Raw genomic sequence first — 27908 nt, 5'->3', positions numbered from 1 at the left:
CTTATTTTTAGTAGTCTTAAGTATATATGTATTTTTTGTGTGTGAGGAAGACAGACTCTGAGCTAAGGTCCATTGCCAATCCTCCTCTTTTTGCTGAGGAAGATTAGCCCTGAGCTAACATCTGTGCCCATCTTTCTCTATTTTGTGTATGAGGTGCAGTCAACAGCAGGGCTTGGTGAGCGTTGCATAGGTCCCTGCCCGAGATCCGAAACTGCGAACCCCGGGCTGCTGAAGTAGAGCATGTGAACTTAACCACTATGCCACGGGCCCGGCCCATTAGGTGTATTATATACTGCATAGCTTTATAGTTTTGCAGATGCTACTGGAAAGAGGCTTCAGAATATTCAGTTGATTCCAGATCAAGAACTTGGTTCCTTTCTGATTGGGGAGTAAGCATGCTTTTCAGACTCTTTTCACTTTTTCAGTTCTTAAAAGTAAAGGATTTAGGGGCCGGTCCCATGGCTTAGCCGTGAAGTGCATGTGCTCTGCTGCTGGCGGCCCGGGTTCGGATCCCGGGCACGCACTAACGCACCACTTGTCAGGCCGCACTCTGGCGGCGTCCCACATAAAGTGGAGGAAGATCCATATGGATGTTAGCTCAGGGCCAGTCTTCCTCAGCAAAAAAAGAGGAGGATTGGCATGGATATTAGCTCAGGGCCGATCTTCCTCACAATAAATTAAATAAATAAATAAAGGATTTATTTGCTAACACTAATAACATAACAGTATTTTGAACTATGCTGATGTATGGATTGTATTAATTCTTGTAAAAGTCTTAAGATATCCACACAAGGCTATTAAATGTTGATTGAAAGTTTGTATTAAGATTCTATTGCATTGACTAAAATTGCTTGTTTGACGTGACATTGACATATGATGAAGCAGGTCAACTCTCGATCCATTTGTCTTTATTCTTGGCAAAGTTTTCATTTCAAACCGATTTACTACCTGTCTACCGTTATGCCCTTGAATATTTCCTTATCCTTTGCCAGCTAGGTTCTAAAAAAACCTTTTACAGTATGCCTTTCTAAGCCCAGTAATATGTAATTTTGGAATGGCCATGATTTGGGTTATTCACATTTGTGTGAATAAGTAAATAATAAAATAATAAAATAAATAAATAAATAAAAACACACTTGTGTTTTTGCTCTTTAGTTTGGGTAATAGAGAGGTAAGTGTACCATGTATATACCCACTGTTATGGCATGGATATTTTAAGAATATTCCCCTTCCTTTTTCGAACAGACAGATATACCAAAGATACAGAAGTTGAGGTTGTCTGTCTAAAGTTAAAATGTAAAAATTACTTGAAAGTATTTCATTTTGAATTTTTAGTTATCTCCAATCAGTAAGCTCTCAAGGACTCTGGCAACCACAAAACATTGAAATAATAACTTAGTGTAATACACGAACCTAGTTTTGGAATATTTGTGTATAGCTTTGTAGCGGTCTTTTTCCGTATTTGGTTTTCAGTGACGAATTCTCTCTTAATGTGCTATTATCTACCCTGCTTCTACCCTTGCTCCTTTACAGTTTATTCTCAGTTCATCATCTAGAATGATTCTTGTATTTTAAAAGTCATATCATGTCATTCTGTTCAAAACCATCCGTTGATTCTCTATTTGTCTTTAGTAAAAAGCCAAAGAAAATCCTTTCCAACACCTACAGGATTTAGCCCTGCCTTGTACTTCGTCGCATATTCTCCCTTCCTCCCAACTTACTCTCTTTACTCTCCCCTCTCACTAAGTTTGCTTCAGCTACACTTGGCCTTCTTGCTTTTCCTTAGACTCTGAAGAGTCTTTGCACTGACTGACTGATCCCTCTGCCTGTGACATTCCTCTCAGATGTGTGCATGACTAAACTCCCCAGCTCTATCAAGTCTGCTCAAATACTGCTTTCTCAGTAAGGCTCACCTTGACCACCCTACTTAAATTGCACGCCCCACCCCCAGCCCATTTGGTTCACCTTTACCTTGCCGTTTTTCTTTTTCTGTGTAGTACTTAGCATCTCCTAGCATGCTTTATAATTTCTTGTGTTTACTATTTCACTCTCCCAGTGGGAATGCAGGGATGTATGTATGTCTGTTCACTGATGTATCTCAAATACATGACACATAGTAAGTACTCAACAAATATTTGCCTGGGTTAATACACATTATAGTAGTGCATAAGCTGTTTCTCTGATAAGTTGTAGTAGCCACTTCACGTAAGCCCCATACCATTTCTTACCATCTGGGGGATTTAAGTTGTGCTTGGCTTTGTGTTAACTTTATGGAAAGCCAAACTTGAGGTGTTCACCTCTAGGGCCCACCCTACAGAAACTGGATGCAAAAGCCATTTTCTCAACAAGGGCACTGTTGGTGTTTGGGCAGGATAGTTCTTTGTTGGTGGTGCTGTCCTCTTTCCTTGCAAGATGTTTATTGCTAATTCTCATTGAATGCCAGTGGCTCTCCCATTCCTACAAACGCTTTTGGAGATTATATTGCCCTCCAGTTTATTCCAGTAAATGACCTCTTGAGGTTCAGATTTGTGGTCAGGGGTATTTTATTTACTTTAGATCCAGTTATTGTTGGTGTAAATCACAAGATCTCAAGATTATTTATTTATTTATTTTTGTGAGAAAGAGTAGCCGTGAGCTCACATCCGTGCTAATCCTCCTCCTTCTGCTGAGGAAGACCAGCTCTGAGCCAACATCCACCGCCAATCCTCCTCCCTTTCTTTTCCCCAAAGCCCCAGAAGACAGTTGCATGTCACAGCTGCACATCCTTCTAGTTGCTGTATGTGGGACGCTGCCTCAGCATGGCCGGAGAAGCGGTGCATCGGTGCGTGCCTGGGATCCGAACCCGGGCCACCAGTAGCGGAGTGCGTGCACTCAACTGCTAAGCCACGGGGCCGACCCTCAAGATTATTTTAATTTTACGATGGCACATGTGAAAGACTAAGGAAAAGAAATACCGTATTTCACTGATTCTAAAACAGATTTTCAACATTTTAACGTCTGAAATTGGGATGTATGATGTCATAGAAAAAATACTAAGTAAACTTTTTTAGTGATACATAAAATAGCAATGCTGTTAAAATTAAAGACAAACCAATCTGAAATGAGATTATGGAAAATTATCTCCATCTCTGCTGGGTGATTAAGGTGGAAGAAATTTCCCAAACTTTGACTACATTTTGTTTGCTGTTAAGTGGAGTCAAATTGTATTTTAGGGATCTAGAAACTGAATATTAGTATTGAACTTAATCAAGGTTCTGGAAGGTTTTTGGTGTCCTCAAAACTGGTTTGCTCAGGAGTGGTGGTGAAGAAGAGATATGGAATAAACCTGAGGTGTTTCTCTGGGAACTGATGAAAAGGGTAGTACGCATGAAACAATAGTGAAGAGTGTGATTAAATTTTATAGAGCACCATGCATACTGAAGGAGAGGGAAGGTAGATCAGCAGATCAACCTGTAGAGGATCTGAAGTGATTTGGGAGGTTTTGGAGGGGCTGGGGCTTGAGCTAGGCCCTGGTCTTATTACCTGATGCTTTTATCCCCTTTGTGGAGGCGTCTTGGCCTGGTGGTGGTGGCCTCCTGGTGACTACTAACTTCACTCTTGAAGGTCATCAATGATCTCCTAGTTGCTAATTCTGATAATTTATAATAATTTGTTTGTCTTTCTTTTTACACTGCCAATTGTATCTTAAAATCTCTCCCAGATGGTTTCTATAGACTGGATGTATTAGTTATCAATTGCTGTATAACAGATTACCCCCAAATTTAGCTGTTTAAAAGTTTCTTGCTCTTTTTTTTGTCTCACAGGCATAGCGTGGCTAGGTGTTTCTGACTCAGGGTCTCACAAAGTTGCAAGCAGGTATCCACAGGCTATAGTTGTCTGAAGGCTGAGGCTGGGGAGACCGTAGAAGCTCACTCATGTGGCATTTGGCGGGCTTCAGATCCTTGCTGGCTGTTGGTTGGGAGACATTAGTTCCTTGCCACGTGCCCTTTCCATAGGGTTACTAACAACATGGCAGCTTACTTGTCTCAGAGCACAGGCTCAGAGAGAGGTAAACCAGACAGAATTCAGTCTTTTTATAACTTAATCTTGGAAGGACTTTCTATTATATTTTGAAGGCACACTTAAGGTCCAGCCTACACATTAGGGGAAGGAATTACATAAAGGTGTAAATATTAGGTCAGGATCACTAGAGTTATTTTAGAGGCTGTCTCCCACAATGGACATTTCCCAAAGATTCATCCTTGGAGCTCTCTTAGGGATGCTATCCCTTCCTAGGTTTTACTTATTACCGCTAAGTGGAGAACTCGCCTTGATTTCTGATATTATGCACTCTAAGTTTCTTCCACCTCTCTGGCCATTCTTCCCCCGCCCCCCCCAAAGCCTCAGTAGATAGTTGTAGGCCATAGCTGCACATCCTTCTAGTTGCTGTATGTGGGACGCGGCCTCAGCATGGCCGGAGAAGCAATGCGTCGGTGCGCGTCCAGGATCCGAACCCGGGCCGCCAGTAGCGGAGCGCACGCACCCAACCGCTAAGCCACGGGGCTGGCCCACTCTGGCCATTCTTCATTTCCCTTTTTGAGTTCTTCTTTTTCTACTCACCCTCAAATGCTACGCTTCCTTAGGATTCTCTCTAGACCCTCTCTTCATGTCACTCTGCAGTTCTCCCATGCTGTCTCATTTATATGTTGATGATTCTCATATCTCTTGTTTGTAGGCCAGACGTGCTATGCTCAACACTGTAAATCCCACTGCCTGGTGGATTTCATCTGTATGCCTCACTCCAGACATGTCCCAAATTGAATTCCTCATTTCCTTTCTTCTCCTTTAACCTTTCGCTTCCTCAGTTGTTTCATGTCAGTTGTAACTGTAACCCAAGTGCTTAGTCTGGAATTGTGACTATTTGACCCCTCCTTTTCTTTCACTTCCTTATTCTTCACACAGTTTCAGAGTCCTTGCAGTTCTGTCTTGAATGCATTCACTTCTTTTTCCCTCTGATATTCTTAATTTCCCTGTGACCTACTCTTTTCTGGCTCAGTTTTTCACATTGTCAAGAGTAGCTTCTAAAAATTTTTCACCTGATCGTGTCCTCTGTTAGTAGGCGAAGCAAACTAGTGTTGTAACAAACAACCCTAAGATATCTGTGGTTTAACAGAGTAGACATTTATACTCAGGTAACTCTCCTGAGATAACTTTCATTGAGAGTGTTCATTAGGTTGCCTTCTGTGCGGTAATTCAGGAACCCAGGCTCTTCATCTTGTGGCGCCGCCTTCCTTGAGGTCTTGGGAGTCCTCTTTATGCAGCTGGCAGATGGTGCAAGAACCAGAGAGTCATGAATAGGAGGTTTTATGGAGCAGGTCTGGAAGGGACTGGTATCATTTTTGGCCTATATTTCATTGGCGAGAACTGGGTCTCTTGGCCACACCTATGCGAATGAGGCTGAGAAATGTAGTCTGGCTGTTTAGCTAGGAAGAGGAAATAGATTTGGTGAGCATTTAGCCAGTCTCTGCCACTCCCTTATTCTCTAAAACATACCCACAACAATACAGACAGCTTCCAGGATTGTCTTTATGATAAAATCCAAAATTCTGAAATGGATTCTGCACGTACTAGAGAAGAAATCCACAAATTGGATCCCAGTTACCTCCAGGAGACATTTCATCTTGGCCACTAGCCAGGTTAGTGTGTTGGGGTCTCCAAGACTGCCACCTCCAGGTTCAGTAATTCACTAGAAGGACTCACAGGACCCAGCATATAGTTGTACTCAGGGCTATGATTTATTACAGTAAAAGGATACAAAGCAAAATCGGCAAAGGGAAAAGGCACATGGGGTGAAGTCCGCAGGAAACTAGGCTCATGCTCCCAAACATGAGCGTCTCCCAGTAGAGTCACACACCTAGTTCCTCCTGCAAGGAACTGTGACAACACATGTGTTTGAAATGTTGCCTGACAGGGAAGCTCATTAGAGACTCGGGGGCTAGGGTTGTTACTGGGGACTGGTTATATAGGCACCCTCTGCCTACCACATACCAAAATTCCACGGTCCCAGAGGGAAAGCAGGTGTTTAGCATACAGCACATTTTTTGGTACAGTTCAGGCATAGTGAGCCACTCTTATTCTCCCAAAAATCCAAGTTCTGACACCAGCCAAGGGCCAATGTGGCAAGCCTGTCTAAGGATAGCAGTCTCAGGCCTTCTATATATTAACACTTTTCTGCACAGTCAGTGAGGTGAATAGCCTCCACAGATTGGGATTTTGTCTAGAGAATCTTGGAATAAGCAAAACTTTATTGACCTCATATTTTGTTTTTGGAATTGACTTAATCGTTTGTTTATTTCATTAGGAAAGAAAATTCAGTTCCCTTCTCAGCTGTTTTCATCTAACTTTTCAGGTAGTTAACTGTTTGTATCCTTCTAGATGCTCTGCATATAAGAACACGTATACACAGAATGCTGTCCTGTAACTTGCTTTTTCCCCTAAGAGGTGATTTCCAATCTTTCTAACTCCTTTTTTAGTGATTATATAATAATCCATTTTATGATTTACTCAACCAGTGCCCCCCCCCCCTTTTGTGTGTGGAAGATTAGCCCTGAGCTAACATCTGCTGCCAATCCTCCTCTTTTTGCTGGGGAAGATTGGCCCTGGGCTAATATCCGTGCCCATCTTCCTCTGCTTTATATGTGGGACGCCACCACAGCATGGCTTGATGAGCTGTGCGTAGGTCCGCGACTGGGATCCGAACCTGTGAATCCTGGGCTGCCAAAGTGGAGGTCGAGAACTTAACCACTGCGCCACCAGGCCAGCCCCAGCAAGTGCCCTTTTGATGGATATTTAGGCTATTTTCAGTTGATACGTTTTTAACGAGTTGGTCATATCCCGGATGAAAACAGAATGAATTAAAGATGACTCCTGAGTATTGAGTGCAGACATAAGAGGTTTAGGGTTCTAGAACTCTTACTATTCATCATTTTCTGTAAGGAGTTGTTATTAAAACAATTTAATTTAGACTCTTTAAAAAATTAATTTTGAAGCTACAATACAAGATTTGTTTTTTTAAATCATCTTGCCTCTACTGCACAATTACTATCATGTTCTCAAAATTCTGCTACTTATTTTTTTATGTGTGTGTGAGGAAGATCAGCCCTGAGCTAACATCTGTCGCCAATCCTCCTCTTTTTGCTGAGGGACACTGGCCCTGAGCTAACATCCGTGCCCATCTCCCTCCACTTTATATGGGATGCTGCCACAGCATGGCTTGACAAGCGATGCGTCGGTGCGCGCCAGGGATCTGAACCCTGGGCCACCGTAGCGGAGCGTGCGCACTTAACAGCTACGCCACCAGGCCAGCCCCTCAAAATTCTGCTACTTAGTAACTGCAAGTGAAACTATTGCTCATCTATAAAGTTCAGATAATATCTTCCTCAGAGCGTTATCATCAGGTTTAAATAAACTAATATATGTAAAATGTTTAGAACAATTCTATTTAAGTATTTGGTGTGATTATACTTGCATAAGTTATCCTCTTAATGTACACAGTAATTATAATTAAGATTTTAATAAGTGAACCAACATTTAGATGAATGGATTGGAACTACGCATTATAAATCTAGAATCCTTGCCTCTTGGAGGAATATTAAATATCAAGATGAGGGGCCGGCCCCGTGGCTTAGTGGTTAAGTGTGCGCTCTGCTACTGGCAGCCCGGGTTCGGATTGCGGGCGCACACCGATGCACCGCTTCTCCGGCCATGCTGAGGCCACGTCCCACATACAGCAACTAGAGGGATGTGCAGCTATGATGTACAACTATCTACTGGGGCTTTGGGGAAAAAAAGGAGGAGGATTGGCAATAGCTGTTAGCTCAGAGCCTGTCTTCCTCAGCAAAAAAAAAGAGGAGGATTAGCATGGATGTTAGCTCAGGGCTGATCTTCCCCACCAAAAAAAAATTAAATAAATAAATATCAAGACGAGTATTTTAAGTTGGTGCTCAGTTGTTCGTAAAATCCCATAGAAAATAGTGAGCTCTCTTCTTTTAAGGAAACCAACAGGAAAAGTGGGGCATCTGGGAAAATTGGTATTGGTTGTTTCTGAATGCTGGAGTAAGATACTTTCTCTGATTTATAGGGGCCGTTAGAAGTTTACAACTTTGTCGAGTATGGTAGTCACTGCCCACATGTGGTTATTTAGATTCATACTTAGATTAGTTAAAATTAAGTAAAATTAAAAGAATTTAGTCCCTTGGTCACCCTAGCTACATTTCGAGTAGCCACATGTGGTTAGTAGCTCCCACATTGGACAGTGCAGATGTAGAACATTTCCACAATTGGAGAAAATGAACGAGGAAAGAGAAGACTCAGCTTCACCTCTTCTAGGTTGGAATATTACTTTTAACAGTTGGAAAGAGAAGAATTCAAGGTCAAACTTTGGTATTAGTAGTCTTAAGTATTCTACATTTGTTTTGTTGCTGATGTTTTAATGGTTTTTAACATTGTGAAATTTTGGGTTGTGCATTTTTCTTTGTCCCTCACCATATATATGACTCCCTTCACCCCTTGTGCCCACCCTCCACCCCCACTACCCCTGGTAACCACAGTACAGTTTTCTCTGTCCATGTGTTGGTTTATATTCCACATATGAGTGAGATCATACAGTGTTTGTCTTTCTCTTTCTGGCTTATTTCACTTAACATAATACCCTCCAGGCCCATCCATGTTGTTGCAAATGGGACGATTTTGTCTTTTTTTGTGGCTGAGTAGTATTCCATTTTATATATATACCATATTTTCTTAATCCAGTCGTCAGTCGAGGGACACTTACGTTGCTTCCACTTCTTGGCTATGGTGAATAATGCTGCAATGAACATAGGGGTGCATAAGCCTCTTTGGATTGTTGATTTCAGGTTCGTTGGATAGATTCCCCATGGGATGGCTGGGTCATAGGGCATCTCTATTTTTAAGTCTTTGAGGAATCTCCATACCGTTTTCCATAGAGGCTGCACCAATTTGCATTCCCACCAGCTGTGTATGAGGGTTCCTGTTTTTCCACATCCTCTCCAACACTTGTTGTTTTTTGTGTTCTACATTTTTTTAATATTGGAAATTGGGGGTTCAATAAACTGATAGCCTTGCCTCTGGCCTATTTGGCTTCTTAAAGTATCTATTGATATTTAAACCTAGAGTGAGTAAGATAGGTGATATAGGTTGCTGGCATCAGTGCTATGGGAAACCAAATGGCCTTTTTTTTTTTTTTTTGTGAGGAAGATCAGCCCTGAGCTAACATCCATGCTAATCCTCCTCTTTTTTTTTTTGCTGAGGAAGACCGGCTCTGAGCTAACATCTATTGCCAATCCTCCTCCTTTTTTTCCCCCCAAAGCCCCAGTAGATAGTTGTATGCCATAGTTGCACATCCTTCTAGTTGCTGTATGTGGGACGTGGCCTCAGCATGGCCGGAGAAGCGGTGCGTCGGTGCACGCCCGGATCCAAACCCGGGCTGCCAGCAGCGGAGCGTGCGCACTTAACCGCTAAGCCACGGGGCCGGCCCCCAAATTGCCTTTATAGAACTGCCCTTACCAGCTCTAGAAGTTGGTCCAGCTGGAAGGAGTTAAGGGGAGAAAAATGAATAGGTGTGAGGTGCTTTCCTTGTTTTCTTAGTAGGAAGATATTGCATCAAGGTTCAGTATACTTCTCGTAGACATTTCCCAGAGCTATTAGTAAGGTCATTGGTTCTCAAATTTTAAAATGCATAAGAATCACCTGCGGAGTATGTTTAACATACAGTGTCCTATACTGTTTCCCCAAGGATTTGACTCTTTTGGTGTAGGGTGGTGCTTAGGAATCAACATTTTAAATAAAATTAGCTGCTAAGCCAGGGGGTCGGCCCAAGCCATTCAGAAATTTAAAATTGAAATGTTTAAAGGGAAAGGTTTTTTTTTTATTTTTTTTTTGGTGAGGAAGACCAGCCCTGAGCTAACATCTGATGCCAATCCTCCTCTTTTTGCTGAGGAAGACTGGCCCTGGGCTAACGTCTGTGCCTATCTTGTTCCACTTTATATGGGACGCCGCCATAGCATGGCCTGACAAGTGGTGCATCAGTGTGCGCCCGGGATCCGAACCCTGGGCCGCCAGCAGCAGAGGGTGGGCACTTAACCCTTATGCCGCGGGGGCCAGCCCCCCTGCTGACCTTTTGACGAGCTGAGGCCAATGGTCTGGTACAATGATCCAGCATTTGGATTTGTCTGATAGGTTGTCATGTGTAGGTCAGCTTGTTCCTTTAAACCTTTTATTTCCTGTGAATTGGTAGGAGTAGAGGTATTGTTAGGTTTATGTTAACCATTTTTGGCAAGAATACTCCAAACTGATACTTCACATTGCAACACAGAAGTAGACACATATGTTGGGTAGTTTCATCACTGGTAATAAGTTTGATCATTTGGTTAAGGTAGTGAGTGCCCTATCTCTATTGTAAAGGGATCTTTTTTCCCTTTGTGCTTAGTAGGTAATCTGTTGGGTAGTACTGGGCAAATAAAGCAGTGTTTCACCTGAGGTTTTTTAGGCATTGGTGATTCTTGCCTGAATCAATTTTTATACAGGTTAGGGGTGTTAACAAAATGGTAATTTTATTTTTCTTTCATACTTTCTAAATTTATTAGCTGGCACCTTTCTGTAAAAGGTACATCTTGTCCTTCCTCTTTAAGTGTAATTGTGAATTCAGGGATTCTTATTCCCTGTATTATAGTCATAGTCAATTTTTTTAATACTATGATTTATTAGAAAGGACTTTTACCCATAGTATTTTACTGAAATTGCAGGTTAAACAATACATATCGTTTAATCTTCTATTTATGTCAGAATGTTTAACTGTTTGGAATTTTTTTTCATCATGTATATGAAGAACTTAGAATGTGTCAAAAGAAATCTGTGACTGCAATAGTAAACTTGATCACCAGCGTGCATTAAAAAATGTTTGTGATAAATTAAGAATTTAGAGTACGTATACGAGTTGACAGTAGTCAGATTTCTACATTTTGCTCCATCCTCCAGCATTTCCAACTGCTGTTGCATTTGGGGCAAATTATAGAATCATTGGTCATAAGACCCTTTTTGATGCTCAGATCGATCCAAAATTAGTGAGAATCCCTTTAGTTTGCTTTCGTGTCTTTCTGACATATCCTCCTGAGATTTTTGAATGCTTCCTTCCTTTTTGTCACAGGATGACCCAAACTCACCTTGTACTTTTCTTGTTCCAAACTCTTGGAATTAGTCATTTCTCCAAGGAACCTTTTGTTCTTTTTAGTATTTAGAAATGAAGATTCGGGAGTTAGATGGGCTCAATGCTTTTGGGGTATTATTGTTTCTAGGGCATTTCTTTCTTTTCTTTTAAATTGAGATATAATTGACATATAACATTTTGAAAGTTTAAAGTGTACATCATATTGATTTGATACATTTATATTGCAATATGATTGCGATTGTAGCATTAGTTAACACCTCTATCACATCACATAATTATTTCTTCTCCTGGTGGGAACAGTTAAGATGTAGTTTCTTAGCTAGCTTATTGTTTATAATACAGTTTTGTTGTCTGTAATCACTGTACTGTGTATCAGATCTCCATGACTTACTTGTCTACTAGTTGCAAGTATGTACCCTTAAACACTCATTCCTCCACCCCTGGTAACCACCATTGCACTATCTGTTATTTCAAGTTTGGTTTTTAAGATTTTTATTTATTTTTTGTTGAGATATAATCGACATATATTAGTTTCAGGTGTACAACATCATGCATGATTCTTAGCCATTCTTACAGGTGTGAGGTGATAGTTCATCCTGGTTTGGATTTGCATTTCCCTGATGATTAGTGATGTTAGGCACCTTTTCATGTACCTGTTGGCCATTGGGATGTCTCCTTTGGGAAAATGTTTATTTAGTTCCTCTGCCCCCCTTTTTTTTTCTTTTTTCTGAGGAAGATCAGCCCTGAGCTAACATCCATGCCAGTCCTCTTTTTGCTGAGAAAGACTGACCCTGAGCTAACGTCTATTGCCAATCCTCTTCCTTTTTTTCCCCTTTTTCTCCTTAAAGCCCCAGTAGATAGTTGTATGTCATAGTTGCACATCCTGCTAGTTGCTGTATGTGGGACGCCGCCTCAGCATGGCAGGACAAGGAGTGCGTCGGTGCGCGCCCAGATCCGAACCTGGGCCTCCAGTAGTGGACTGCTGCACTTAACCGCTAAGCCTTTTTCTTTTCTTTTTTTTTTTTTTTTTTGTGAGGAGATCAGCCCTGTGCTAACATCTGTCAATCCTCCTCTCTCTTTTCTTTTTGCTGAGGAAGACTGGCCCTGGGCTAACATCCGTGCCCATCTTCCTCCACTTTATATGGGACGCCGCCGCGGCACGGCGTGCCAAGCACTGCGTCAGTGTGCGCCCGGGATCCAAACCCGCGAATCCAGGGCTGCCGTGCGCGCACTTAACTGCTTGCGCCACCGGGCCAGCCCCTCTGCCCATTTTTTAATTGGATTTTTTTTTTCTTGTTATTGTTATAGAGTTGTATGAGTTCTTTAAAAATTTGGGATATTAACCCCTTATTCCATACATGGTTTGCAAATATTCTATCCTGTTCTGTAGGTTGCCTTTTCATTTTGTTAATTGCTTCTTTTGTTGTGCAGAAGTTTTTAAGTTTGAGGTAATCCTACTTGTTGATTTTTTTCTTTTGTTGTTTATGCTTTTGGTGTCATATTCAAAAAAATCATTGCCAAGACCAATGTCGAGGAGCTTCTTTCCTATATTTTCTTCTAGTAGTTTTATCGTATTAGGTCTTAAGCTTGTCTTTTTTTTTTTTTTTTTTTGTGAGTAAGATCGGCCCTGAGCTAACATATCCCAATCCTCCTCTTTTTGCTGAGAAAGACTGGCCCTGCGCTAACATCCATGCCCATCTTCCTCCACTTTTTATGGGACACCGCCACAGCATGGCTTCACAAGCGACACATTGGTGTGCGCCCCGGATCCGAACCGGCGAATCCCGGGCCGCCGCAGCAGAGCGCGTGCACTTAACCACTTGCGCCACTGGGCCGGCCCCTTAAGTTTAAGTCTTTGATCTATTTTGAGTTAATTCTTATGAGTGGTGTAAGATAGGGGCCCAGTTTCATTTTTCTGCATGTGGTTATCCAGTTTTCTCAACACCATTTGTGGAAGACTATCCTTTCCCCATTGGATGTTCTTGGCTCCCTTATCAAATGTTAGTTGGCTGTAAATGTAGGGGTCTAATTGTGGGCTCTATTTTGTTCCATTGGTCTATGTGTCTATTTTTATGCCAGCACTATACTGTTTTAATTACTGTAGCTTTATAGTATAATTTGAAATCAAGAAGTGTGATGCCTCTTTGTTCTTTCTAATGATTGCTTTGGCTATTCAAGGTCTTTTGTGGTTTTATACAAATTTTAGGATTATTTTTTCTACTTCTGTGAAAAATGCCATTCCATTTTGATAGGGATTGCATTAAATGTATGTATAGATGGCTTTGGGTGGCATGGACATTTTAACAATATTAACTCTTTGAATCTGTGAACATGGGATGTCCTTCCATTTGTTTGTGTCATCTTTGATTTCTTTCAACAAAATCCTCTAGTTTTTATTGTATAATCTAGGACATTTTGTTAGATTCAAATAGGAAATAATTTTGAAAAAAATGAGTTCTTGTTGATATTTCCATTTCAAATATAATATTTAAGGGTTTTACAGTTCTATGTTTGCCACATTTCTCTGCACTGAATCTGGATTCCTGTTTATTTGCTTTATCCAATAATATATAAAAATAGTTTTTTGTTTTTTGTTTTTTTTGTGAGGAGATCAGCCCTGTGCTAACATCCGCCAATCCTCCTCTTTTTTTGCTGAGGAAGACGGCCCTGGGCTAACATCTGTGCCCATCTTCCTCCACTTTATATGGGACGCCGCCACAGCATGGCTTGTCAAGTAGTGCGTCGTGCGCGCCCGGGATCCGAACCAGCGAACCCCGGGCCGCCGCAGCGGAGCGCGTGCACTTAACCCCTTGCGCCACTGGGCCGGCCCCTAAAAATAGTTTAAAAATTGCAATCAAATATTATTGCTAATAGTAAGCCTACTGAGTCAAATTTCTTTGAGTTCTTTTTGTCCTTAAAAATATATCCCAGTGTACATCAAGGATGTACAGGATTCTGTGTTCAGAAGTTACTGAAATAACTTGTTTTCCCTGTGTTTTATGTTATCTGTTAGATACTCAAGTTCATTTATTTCTGTTTGTGTTTGATTTTCGTTTTTTTTATTTAATTAAATTTCAAATGGAAGATATTTACATGATTCGAAAGTCAAAGCCATATAAAAGATATAATCAGTGAATTTTTGTTCTGATTTCTATGCTTTCTACCCCGTTCGCAAGTGCTCCCTTATAAATAACCATTTTCGTTAGTTTGTGGCTTATCTTGCCTGTGTATTTTTTGCAAAAAAGCGACTGTATGTGTGCTTATATACAACAACAAAAGGTAACATACATAGAATTAAAAGCTTAAACACAGGGTAGAATACTGTATACGTTGTCCAAGATGTTTATTCACCAGTTACCTGCTCACAGTCATTCATTGCTGTGACAAATATTTGCTACCGTGAATAATACTGTGCACATGTTAGGTTATACATGGGAAGGTGTGTAGATTTCCAGAAAGACTTTTTTTTAATTGATAGCATAATAGTTTATAACATTGTGAAGTTTTGGTTGTACATTATTGTTTGTCAGTCACCATATAAATGTGAAAGGACTCTCTTTTAATAGAATTTTAAGTGAAATTCTCTCTGTAACCACTGTTAATTGAGACCTTTGCTCTGTACACATTAACATAGTTGTGTTTATGGGATGAGATCATGCTATTCCGAGTTCTGCAGCTTTTTACTCAGCGTCATGGGTATTCTTTTGTTAGTACTTAGCAGCTTAACTGTAAACCACAGTTGCTTAGCATTCCTTAGATTGGATGTACAAGAAGCAATTTCTAATATTGTGTAGTGTTCTCCAGTAAAAGTGTGAAATAATTTTACATAAGTTGGACCTTTACATGCCATTTTAGCAGCTTTTCTTCATTCTGCAGTATGTAGTGGATGTTATGGCAAAACTACCTTTTTAAAGGCTATTTTACATGTTGGGTGGGATTCCATTGGGTGTATGTAGAAAATCCTTGCACTGATGGGTATTTAGGTTGTACCTAATATTTTAATAATAGGAAAAAATACTGAGAACACCTTGTACAGTCTTTGTCACCTACAATTGCTATTTTTCTTTTTATTATTACAGCCATATCTTTGGTAAATTTTTTTATCAGGTGACAGTTGTCTTGTAGTGTATTACTGTCAAATGTCAGTGCCCTTTCATTTACATTGTACACCATTGTTAAAGAATGCTGAGGCAAAAAACTACTAGAGTAACTGCTTGGAAGGATTTAGTATATTGTTTTCATTGTTGAAATCTCAGTGGCGTGATGTTACACATCCTCGTGGGTTTTGGAAGAAGGGTGCGTTTGTATTTTTTTATTTTTATTTATTTAATTGAGTTTTTTTGCTGAGGAATATTCACCCTGAGCTAACATCTGTTGCCAGTCTTCCCCTTTTTGCTTGAGGAAGATTTGCCCTGAGCTAACATCTGTGCCAGTCTTCCTTTATTTTGTATGTGGGACGCTGCCACAGCATGGCTGCTGACGAGTGGTATAGGTCCCTGCCTGGGAACCAAACCCAGGCCGCTGAAGCAGAGCATGCCGAACTTAACTGTATGCCACGGGGCTGGCCCCTGTAAGTTTTTAATAATGAAGATAGGGAGGCCTCTTGAAGTGGTAGCTGTTTTTTGATTATTCTTTAAGACTTTGCCTTGATATGAAGTTAATAATTAGAAATCTGAGTCCCTAGTATATATGGAGACTAATACTAGACACTGCATATACAGATAGAATGATCCTGGCCTACAAATTCCTTATGGTTAAGGAATATCAAATTTCATGATCTTAAATTAATTTAACATCTAAACATTTTAGTGGAGAGCTGTTGAATAGTCACTTTATACATTTGTACTTATATATTTTAATAAACATGGCCTAGAAGTAAAGACACTGTGACCCAATTTATATACACATTAGAGGCAAAAGGTTAATTGGAAGGGTCTTAACCACTTGGTCGTGCATGCTGAGACAGTTAAATTAGAAATCATCTCAGGGCTGGCCCGATGGTGTAGCTTAGTGATCATCTCAGGGCTGGCCCGATGGTGTAGCTTAGTGATTAAGTGCGTGCACTTAGCTGTGGCGGCCTGGGGTTCAGATCTTGGGTTTGCACCAACGCACTGCTTGTCAAGCCATGCTGTGGCAGCGTCCCATATAAAGTGGAGGAAGATGGGCACGGATGTTAGCCCAGGGCCAGTCTTCCTCAGCAAAAAGAGGAGGATTGGCGACAGGTGTTAGCTCAGGGCTAATCTTCCTCACACACACACACAAAAATTATCTATTATTAACTCTCATGTGATTGTTGTATCTGACTAGGAAAATTTCAGTGGTGTTTCATGCCATTTTGTAGATTGAAAATATAGGTTACAAAATCCTAAGCTTCAATTTATAGCTCTTATTCGTTGAATAAATATTTAGTGAGCTCCTACTGTGGGCCATGTAGTGCTTGTAATGAATTGGTGAACAATAGACAATTATGGTCACTTCCCTGATAGAACTTACATATGAAGAGACAGGCAAATATAAGTATGTAATACATCTTAGGTGATGTGATATGGAAAAAAGAATGGGGTGGGGGTGGGCACTGCAGTTTTGAGGTCAGGGTGATTCTCACTGAGAAGGTGACGTTTTCGGGGCCGGCCTGGTGGTGTAATGGTTAAGTTTGCATGCTCCGCTTCAGTGGCCTGGGGTTCATGGGTTCGGAGTCTGGGCGTAGACCTACGCATTGCTCATCAAGCCATGCTGAGGCGGCGTCCCACATAGAAGAGCTACAACTCCACAACTATGACACAACTATGTACTGGGGCTTTTGGGAGAAAAAAGAAAAAAAAAGAGGAAGATTGGCAACAGATGTTAGAGCGGGGCCAATCTTCCTCAAAAAAAATTAAAATAAAAAAAGCTAAAGAAGGTGAAAAGGGAAAGCTTCCACACTTCACTTTCCTACTCAGAGGTATCTATTATTAAGTTTTTATTTATTCAATCCAAAAATCTTATGTCTTTTTTTCTTAATGAGCATCTTTACAGCACCATTTTACTTGATTCTTTTTAACAGCTACCTTGTTTGGGTATACCACGATTTATTTAAACAGTTACTTTTTGCTGTTTTATTCTTTTTCTTTTTGCTATGATAAGCAATACTTCAGTGAAACTCTCTGTTTCCTTTGAGTTCTTGAGACAGTATATCTGGAGGGATACCGTCAATAGTGGAGTTACAGGTTCAAGGGTAGGGCAATAAACACTTTTTACAATATTGCCAATTTGAGTTTCAGAAAACGTTGTACCAGTTAACACTGTCGTTAACAGTCTGGTAAGTCCTATTTGCCTGTATCCTCATTACGCTGTGTCCTCAATTTGTGTGTGTGTGTGTGTGTGTGTGTGTGTGAGAGGAAGATCAGCCCTGAACTAACATCCATGCTAATCCTCCTCTTTTTTTTTGCTGAGGAAGACAGGCTCTGAGCTAACATCTATTGCCAATCCTCCTCCTTTTTTTTTTCTCCAAAGCCCCAGTAGATAGTTGTATATCATAGTTGCACATCCTTCTAGTTGCTGTATGTGGGACGTGGCCTCAGCATGGCCAGAGAAGCGGTGCCTCGGTGCGTGCCCAGGATCCGAACCCGGGCCACCAGTAGTGGAGCGCACGCACTTAACCGCTAAGCTGCCAGGCCGGCCTGATGTGTCCTCAAATTTTGATTTTTGCTTGTCTGATAACAGAAAATATGCTATCACTGTAACACAAAGGAAATAATTTGGTCTAAGAATTTATAGCAGGCAAGTTTAGTTACATATAATGGATAGATATAAGCACAATTTAACTTCTCAAAAAATATCTTGGCACATTCCCAAGCCTCTCTTACCCTTTTTAGGAGAATGTGGAAGGATAGCATAGGTAGAACCTTTGCTTTGTATAAAGAAAACGGAACAAAACAGTGTAGTCTCTCTACATTGTTAAAAATTGGTAAAGATAAAGGTTTAAATGCCCTTACCAAGGGGCTTTTAATGTTCGTGAATTTTCTATACCTTACATGGTGAGTTGTGATTGTAATGAAATTATGAGTAGATTTCAGAACAGGAAGCTATGGATAAGCTCTGTTCCTTGCATTCAAAGATTTTTGTGTTTCAGCAGCAGTACTTGGTGAATTCTTAGGAAAAAACTTGTGGGTTTTTTTTTTTTTTGGTAATACAGAATAGTTCCTCTGACTCAGCAAGTGGTTGGAATTAAACTGATAAGCATCCTGTCATTTTAGCTATATTGCTGCTTTGGGCTTTCCTTTCTAAATACTCCTAGTAAAAAGTTACAACAATGCAGGAAGGAATTTGGGTTCTGGATCCCTTATTTGCTTTTAAATTAGCCATTCAGATATCTAAAACGTAGGTTTTAAGGTAGAACTTGAAGACTAAGCCCTGTGATTCTGAAGCAGTACATAAGGAGTAAAGTGAATAAACGAGATCTCATAAATAGGTTGTATATTGTGTGGGAAGAGGCACTGAAAATGTCAGATGAGGGTTTCTTTCCACAAACTCTTAATTTTAATTAAGTACTTTCCTGCTGCTTCTAAAAGGTATAGTATAAATTATCATTTTGAAATTGATAAAATAGAAATCTCAAATATTATAGGTTGTCTTGCTAAAATAAAACTCTTGGGGAGTGGTATTTTTTTTTTTAATACTGGCCCTACCTAATTTTAAAACTTGGCATCTTTTTTTTTTTTTTTTTTTTTGGTGAGGAAGATCAGCCCTGAGCTAACATCCGTTGCCAATCCTCCTCTTTCTGCTGAGGAAGATTGGCCCTGGGCTAACATCCGTCCCCATCTTCCTCTGCTTTATATGGGACGCTGCCACAGCATGGCTTTACAAGCAGTGCATCGGTGCATGCCTGGGATCCGAACCTGCAAGTCCCGGGCCGCCGAAGCGGAGCGAGTGCACTTAACTGCTACACCACTGGGCTGGCCCCAAAACTTGGCATCTTTTATCAGTAGCAATTGAGATATCTGAATTTTTTTTTAAAAGTCCTTAGTGGTATTTCGAGTACTAAGATGGAGAGAGAAAGGTTATTTAACCTTTTTTTCCCTAATAAAAAGTTAACTAATCAAAAAATCTGATTTTTTTTTTTTCTCTTCCTTAACAGGTGCCATGTTTCAGAACAGACTAAGACCCCTGGTAAAGAAGAACTGAAGACACTGTACAGATAGCACATATAGGCTAATTACAAAGAAAGCATTAACCTGCCTCTGAGGTGACTAAAGGGGAATAATGGTGATTTTGCGCCGGGCTCGGCCGCCTGCTTCCGCCCCAACCAGCAATGAATCTTGACTCGCTCTCGCTGGCCTTGTCTCAAATCAGCTACCTGGTGGACAATTTAACCAAGAAAAACTACCGAGCCAGCCAGCAGGAGATACAGCATGTAAGTAAACTGGTCAGCAAATCTAAGTACCATTAAAGGAATGAGTACGCAGTGGAAAGAAAGTTGGAAATTTATGTGGGTGTGTTGCATGAAAAGTATCTAACTTTCGCTCCTCATTTCAAGTAATTTCTCTTCAGCTTAATATATAAAAGAGATCTTATGCCAATCCTTTTTTTGGGGGGTTTAAAAATTTTTATTTTTCTACAAAAATTATGAGATATGATCTGATTTGTTTTGATCTAGTCCTAATTTTTTCTTTTCTACTTTTTAAAAAAATTGAGATAAACTTCACAAACTATAAAACTCACCCTTTAAAAATGTAAAATTCTGTAATTTCTAATAGATTGAAAAATTGTTCAGTCATTACCATCAAACTCCAGAATATTTTCATAACCCCAAAAAGAAATACCTGAATCCATTAGCAGTTGCTCTCCATTTCCCCCTCCCTCCAGCCCCTGGCAACCCCTAATCTACTTTCTGCTTCTATGCATCTGCCTTTCTGGACTTTTCGTATAAATGAAATGATACCATATGTGGCCTTTTGTGTCTGCCTTCTTTCACTTAGCATAATGTTTTCAAGGTTCATCCATGTTGGAGCATGTATCATTACTTCATTCCTTTTTATGGATATATTCCACATTTGGCTTATCCATCAGTTGGATGTTTAGGTTTGTTTCCACTTTTTGGCTATTATGAATATTGTGGCTATCAACATTTGTTTACAATGTTTCTGGGTGGATGTTTGTTTTCAATTTTTGGGATATACACCAAAAAATGGAATTGCTGGATCATATAGTTACTCTTTTTTACCTTTCGAAAGAAGTGCCAGACTGTTTTCCAGTGCACTGCATCACTTTTCATTTCTACGAGCAGTGTATGAGGGTTCCAATTTTTCCTCGTCCTCACTAACACTCATTGTTACATGTCTTTTTTGCTTTTAGCTGTGCTAGTGGGTGTGAACTAGTATCTCACTGTAGCTATGATTTACAGGTAATGATGATGAGCATCTTTTCGTGTGCTTATTTGTATATTTTTGGAGAAATGTCAGTTCAAATCCTTTGGCCCACAATCTTTTAAAATTATTGTTCTCATGTGTAGGTTTAACTTGTAGAGCATTTCATTCAATCTTTATGAAAGTTAAATAGTATGCTGTACCTTAGTTTTAGTGATTGTACCCCCTTCCCATTTATAAATCAAATGGAGTATCATATTTAGGATTGTACACATTTTATAACTTATTAGCTGTATGTCCCTGGGTAACCTCTCTGAACCTTATTTTCTTCATCTGCAAAATAAGGGTAAAAACAATAAAATATTCCTGACATCTTGTTAGGATTAAATGAAGTTAAATAGAGCACCTAACACAGTTCCTGTCACAGCATTAAAAAAAATGCTAATTCTCCCTCTACAGTATTAATTATAGTTATTATGTAAGGTAGCTAGTACACAAGTACAAACTTGTAAATGAAATAGGTGCCTAATTATTTGAGCTAAATCTAAGCCTTGAGAGGGTTTGTATGGGAACTATTTCTTCTTGTCTTTGAGGTGTGTGTAATGTGTTCATGTAGGAGCTGTGGTTTTGGTTTAAAAATTTTTTTTTTTTTGGTTAGGAAGATTAGCTCTGAGCTAACATCTGTTGCCAGTTTTCCTTTTTTTTTTTTGTTTTTGTTTGAGGAAGATTAGCACTTAGGTAACATCTGTTCCAGTCTTCCTCTATTTTGTATGTGGGTTGCCACCTTAGCATGGCTGATAGTGATGTAGGTCTGCACCTGGGATCGGAACTTGTGAACCCGCACCGCTGAAGCAGAGCGTGCTGAACTTAACTACTACTCCATGGGGCCAGCCCCTAATTTTATTTTTAAAATAATGTTTCCCATCCCTTTTCATATGGTGGCGTATAACATATACTGTTCTACATCATCTTGTTTTTTTTTTTTTTTTTTTTTTTTTAATTTACCAGTGTGTTTTGGAAATCATTCCTTGTTTTAGAGAGGAAGATTGGTTGTGAGCTAACATCCATTGCCAGTCTTCCTCTTTTTGCTTGAGGAAGATTGGCCCTGAGCTAACATCTGTGCCAGTCTTCCTTTATTTTGTATGTGGGTTGCCGCCACAGCATGGCTTGATATGTGGTATAGGTCCATTCCTGGGATATGAACCCAGGAACCTGGGCTGCCAAAGTGGAGCACGCCAAACTTAACCACTGCGCCACTGGGCCGACCCCTTGGAAATAATTCCTTATCCATACATGAAAAGCTTCTTCATTCTTTTAAGGCTGCATAGTAAACCATTGTGTGGATGAATCATAATTTACTTCACTATTGATGGACATTTAGGTCATATACGAGTTTTTGTGTGTGTGTGCGCGCACGCGCGCTGTTGACAGTGCTGTTGTAGGTCATTTCCTGCATGTTTGTGTTGGTATATCTGTAGGATAGATTCTTAGGAATTCAAGCTTTGGCAACTCTTCTGCTCTGCTTTCTAATGGAAAAGCTCAATTCTTGGAATTATCTAGTCTCCCATTTTTTTCTTTTCACATGGTACTGTTTCTTTGGTGCATTGAAATATCAGCAGGTGTGTATGCTTATGGAGTTTATTGCATTTGATGCTACTTTGATGAATTATAGTGCTTAAGTTCATTGTTCTAATACCTTCAGTGGTCTTCTTACTACAGAACAGAATCCAGCCTCCTCAATCTAAGTTTCAGGGCCCTTGAAGTTCAGTTCCAAATGCTGTTCCCGGAATTCTCATCTTTCAAGAACCAAATCCAATACCACCTGGCCAGTAAAGGCTTACCCCTTTTTTCTTTTATTTGGATTAATTCCTTAGGATAAATTCTGAAAGCCGTGTTGGTCAGAATGTGACCTAACAGTTTCATGCAGCTACTATTTAAGCATCTGCTGTGTACCACACATTATTTTTTTCAGTCAACTTTTGTTCAAGTAAAATGTATACACAAAACAGTTCACAGATTTTAAGTGTGCAGATGAATTTTCATAGAATGAACGTATACCTGTTATAACCATGCAGGTTAAGAAAAACGATACCAGCATCTCAGAAGCTCCTCGTTTAGTTACTGAGCATATCATTTAGGGACCCAGAAGTATTCACTTCTGCGTGTATACCAAACAGAAACATAACGGGTGTACACGTTCATCAAAAAAAATGTATCGCAGTAGCCCCAAGCTGGAAACAACCCAAGTGTCCATCAGCAAGGTATACTGTGTGGCACTGAGACTATTACGTGGAACAACACGCATTGATCTTACAGTGTTGAGTGAAAAATGCGGAGCATTCTGTCAGTCCAGTCATTCTATGTGAACAGTCACTTCTCTGATCTTCATAGCAATTATTGAAGCATTTACAATGTTCCAGGCCTTATTTCTAATGTGATTTTATGTCACTTCCTCACATTCTTGCCGCAGTGGTGCAGAGTGGGTAGTATTGTTGCATTTTACACTGAGGTTCAAAGACCTTAAGTATTTTGCCCACTGGTACTCTCCCTGAAAATGGCAGATGTGAGATTTGAATACACAGCATTCCTATGTTGAATCTCTTTGTGTTGTTTCTGGAACACAAAGAAGTAGAAGAAATTAGAGACTCTGGATTCTAAGGTCTTCTAGTCCCAAGTTTGGCTGCCCCTGACAGCTTCTACTCTAAAACATCTTCCACTGTGTTCTCAGAGTGACCTGTAAAATGTATAGCTAATAGTCTCTTTGAGGTTTTAAAATCTCTGTCCCAGTCAATTTAAAGCTCAGACTCCTAACTGTGCCTATGTTGCTGTTCTCTGGAAACAGATATGAGACAGTTGGGAATGCAGTTTATTTATAAGGTTTCAACACCTGTAGTGGGAGGGGGACAGGTTGAAAACAGAATTTGGCAGAGGGAGGACTGTGATGGAAACACAACAAACCCTTGGCTAACTCCATGGGGAATTCTGGAACGGATATCAGAGTTGTCCCACAGTGGGCCCAAATGGCCAGGCCTTTATGTCCCTCAGGATTGTAGAGGGCTACGTCAGGAGCTTGTGTGCCCTTGGATAATGTGACTCCAGCTGAGACAGACTCTGAAGGAGCTGACTACTGGGGCAACTAGAACTTCCTTGAAGTGGGGAATATGGTGGCACTGTCTGACTTCACCCCAGCAAGGCTCTGCATGATCTTGTCAACTTAATACTATATTATAATTGGTTTGATCATCTTCCCTACTCCCAAGACGACCTTGAGGTATGGGACCATCCTTTAGTTTATGTCTCTTATACCTAACATTTAGTGTTCAAATGCATTCCTTCTTGGAATGAAAGAAGGAATAAACTATTTAGTAATTAATTTTGAAGCTAAATGTTAGAATGCATGGTTTCACCTAATGGCTGAGGTTTCACAGTTCTACAGATTTTCTTTAGACAAGTAAATTTTGTGTCTTCAGTAGTACCTTTGCAGGCCCCTCTCTTCTGTTACTTCTAGAGTGATTAGGAATTTAGAACTGGGGTTTGGAGCAAGGTTCTAGTTCTTGGCTGTGTCTTGATTTCCTTTGGTGTTAGGTAAGGGCGTATTGCAATTCTTGGATGCTTAGTATATTTTAGTGCCATGCTTTGTTGTGGCTTAGTCTGAACAGACTGAATAGCTTGGCTGGGATTGTGTTCCCTTTGTTATTTATCCTAATGACAAGTGGGAAGGAGTATTTATTGAATTTATTAGATATATATAACTAAACATGGGAGCTAGCTAGTATTACAATTATATAACTGAAAAAATGGTTAGAATTTGCCCCATTAGTCAGGATTTTATGATCCGTAAACATTAACCCCTTTAGTTCTTTTAAAAATACTCATCATGGGGGCCGGCCCCGTGGCTTAGTGGTTAAGTGAGTGCGCTCCACTGCTGGCGACCCGGGTTCGGATCCCGGGCTCGCACCGACGCGCTGCTTCTCTGGCCATGCTGAGGCCGCATCCCACATACAGCAACTAGAAGGATGTGCAGCTATGACACACAACTATCTACTGGGGCTTTGGGGGGAAAAATAAAAAAAAAAAAAAAAAAAAAAAGAATATCTTAATACTCATCATGAAAGAAATAATATAAGTAAAATACAGAAAAATAAAATCAACACTGGTTTTTCTACTCAGTTTCTTAACATTTTTGAGTATTCTTTGTTTCTGCATTAAAAATAGTTGTTCTAGGGGTCCAGCCTGGTGGCATAGTCGTTAAATTCCCATGCTCTGCTTTGGCGGCCCAGGGTTCGCAGTTTGGATCCCGCGCGCGGATCTACACACCGCTCATCAAGCCCTGCAGAGGCCGTGTCCCACATACAAAATAGAGGAAGATGGGCACAGATTTTAGCTCAGGGCCAATCTTCCTCACACACACACACACACACACACACACACACAAAATAATTGTTCTGTAAAAACATTTTATATCCTGTTCTTTAAATATAGTCTCTAAATAACATTTTTAAAAATTTATAAGTTTTAAAATTTATAAAATGAAATATAATATAAAAATTTTAAATTTATTAAAGTAATAAGTAGGGCCGGCCCTGTGGCTTAGCGGTTAAGTGCGCGCCCTCTGATGCCGGCGGCCCGGGTTTGGATCCCGGGCGTGCACCGCTTCTCCGGCCATGCTGAGGCCGCGTCCCACATACAGCAACTAGAAGGATGTGCAGCTATGACATAAAACTATCTACTGGGGCTTTGGGGGGGAAAATAAATAAATAAAATCTTTAAAAAAAAAAAAAGTAATAAGTAACACTTAGTTTTTTTTTTTTTTTTTGTGAGGAAGATTAGCCCTGAGCCTAACATCTGTTGCCAGTGCTCCTCCTTTTTGGTGAGGAAGATTGGCCCTCGGCTAACATCTGTGCCCATCTTCCTCTACTTTGTATGGGACGCCACACAGCATGGCTTGACAAGTGATGCGTCGGTCTGTGCCTGGGATCCGAACCTGTGAACCCCCGGCTGCCAGAGCAGACTGTGCGAACTTAACCACTATGCCACTGGTCTGGCCCCCACCCCCTTTTTTTTTGTGAGGAAGATTGGCCCTGGGCTAACATCCGTGCCCATCTTCCTCTACTGTGTGTGGGACGCCTGGCACTGCGTGGCTTGATAAGCAGTGCGTAGGTCTGCGCCCGGGATCCGAACCTGTGAACCCTGGGCCACTGAAGTGAAGGACGCGAACTTAACGACTGTGCCACCAGGCCGGCCTCTAAAAGTTTTATTAAAGATCGGGGCCAGCCCAGTGGCGTAAGCGGTTAAGTTTGTGCCCATGGCCCAGGGCTCATGGGTTCGGATCCCTGGTGCGCACCAAGGCACCGCTTGTCACGCCATGCTGTGGCGGTGTCCCATATAAAGTAGAGGAAGACAGGCACGGATGTTAGCTCAGGGCCAGTCTTCCTTGGCAAAAAAAGAGGAGGATCAGCATCGGATGTTAGCTCAGGGCTGATCTTCCTCACCAAAAAAAGAAAAGTTTTATTAAAGATAATCGCAAGCACACAAGAGTAGAGTAATGTAACTCTCATGAATCTATCATCTAGCTTCATTTTGTTATGACCAATCTTGTTTCATCTAACCATTCACCTCAGTTGTTTTAAAGCATATCCCAGACATAATTTCATGTATTTATGTTAATATAAACCTAACTTCAATACCATTGTCACATTTTTTAAAAAAATGCACAATCCCTAAATATCAAATATCCAGTTAACATTCACATTTCCTGTTTGCCTCTTATAAAAAAAATTTTAAAACGGTTGGTTTGAATCAGGATTCAAATAAAATAAATCAGTTTGTTGCATTGGCCCTTGTTAACTCTATTTTAAAGTCTATAGTTTCCCCTCCCTCTATTTTTCTTGTAGTTATTTTGTTAAAGAAATTAGATTGTTTGTCCTGTAGTTACCTACAGTCTGAATTTTGCTGGTTGTATCCCTAGGGTGGTGTTTAACATGTTCCTCTCTCTCGTATTTCCTGTAAATTAGCAGTTAAATTTAGAAGCTTAATCAGATTAAGGTTTTTTTTCCCCTTAGGACAATTTTATAGGTGATGCTGTGTACTTTCAGGAGATTCATAATGTCTGGTTGTCTCTATTTTTGTGATTGTCTTTTTTTTTTGCAGGCTTTGTTCATTGACTAGATTAATTTGTTAGGGATTGCAAAATGGTAATATTCTAGTTGTTTGCATTCTTTATTAGTTGAAATAGTTCTCTGTAAAGGAAAACTTGCCTTTACCAACTGCATGGTTACCTGAGGTGCAGTTTATACAGAAAGCGGAAGATAAATGCTTGATTCTCTCTTCTTATTTGTCAGTTTTCAAAGTGATTTGTTTTTTAGCACCCTCTGTAGGGGAGGAAGAGATTTCCTCTACCCACTCTGGGTCCTTTCTGGCCGTGCTACAAGTTAAATTGACATATCACAGAATAACAGGAGAAAATCAAACAAAGCTTTATAACATGTATACCTGGGAGAAACCCGGGAAAACTGGGTAACTCAGCATTCTGGAGGAGGTTGTCATCTTTAATAGCATTTTAAGCTAAAGACAAAGGAGGATATTGAGGGTCGTGGTTTGGGACTTCAAAGGCGAGGAAGGCAATTCACATGGAGATGGAAAAGCAAGTGTTTGGTAAAGAGAACTTTGATAAGGATGGGCTTAGCAGGGCCCTCACAGTCTACGTACCCAGAGTTATCTGTGGTGTTGGCCTGTCCTGGGGACAGGACTTTTATCTTAAATTCTTTTAGGCAGTTAGAGGGAAGGCCAAAGTTTCTTTCACAGTCTTTTGTTCTTAAAAATAATCAAGCCAAGGCAAAGAGACGCATTTTGGGGTGGCCAATTCTGATCCTCCACACCTCCAAACATGACCAGTGAATGAATTTTTTAGTGTTCTTAGGAACTGATGTATTGTTAACGTATTTGATGTGTTTGAAATCATTGAAAGTGTTGCTTATTCATTCTTTCTCCTCTGGCCAGTGAAGGCTTATTCATGTTGGCTTCTGAGTCTTTTTGACACTATACTTATTTGTAGTCTTGGAGGTCATTCCAGAAACCATGGAAACTAAAATATTCCAGATTCATCTTGTGTATTTCTTGCTTCAGACCTGGAATGAGCAGTTTGTCTAAGACGCCTTGGTTTTACTTTAGAGGGAAATGGTATTTAGAGATCATCATCTCTCGTGTTAAAAAATGATTAAAGAAGGTGGCACAAGCAGTTAGGTGCGCGTGCTCCGCTGTGGTGGCCCAGGGTTGGCCGAGTCGGATCCCGGGCACACACCGACGCACCACTTGGCAAGCCATGCTGTGGCAGTGTCCCA

At 40.4% G+C, this 27908-nt stretch overlaps 1 protein-coding gene across 7 annotated transcripts in view; it reads left to right on the top strand.

Annotated features, from left to right (window-relative positions):
* Nucleotides 1–27908, top strand: part of CNOT1 (CCR4-NOT transcription complex subunit 1) — a 101159-nt gene that overhangs the window by 5497 nt on the left and 67754 nt on the right. For all 7 annotated transcript variants that reach the window (XM_058527937.1, XM_058527935.1, XM_058527932.1 and 4 more), the window contains exon 2: nucleotides 19341–19616. In XM_058527937.1, the coding sequence (XP_058383920.1) occupies nucleotides 19515–19616 (102 nt within the window). In that variant the 5' untranslated portion in view covers nucleotides 19341–19514. The remainder of the gene's footprint in view (nucleotides 1–19340; nucleotides 19617–27908) is intronic.

Source organism: Diceros bicornis, chromosome 32 (genome assembly GCF_020826845.1).
Source record: "Diceros bicornis minor isolate mBicDic1 chromosome 32, mDicBic1.mat.cur, whole genome shotgun sequence".
In the NCBI taxonomy this organism is placed as follows: domain Eukaryota; kingdom Metazoa; phylum Chordata; class Mammalia; order Perissodactyla; family Rhinocerotidae; genus Diceros; species Diceros bicornis.
This window is presented reverse-complemented; position numbering and strand designations above follow the sequence as displayed.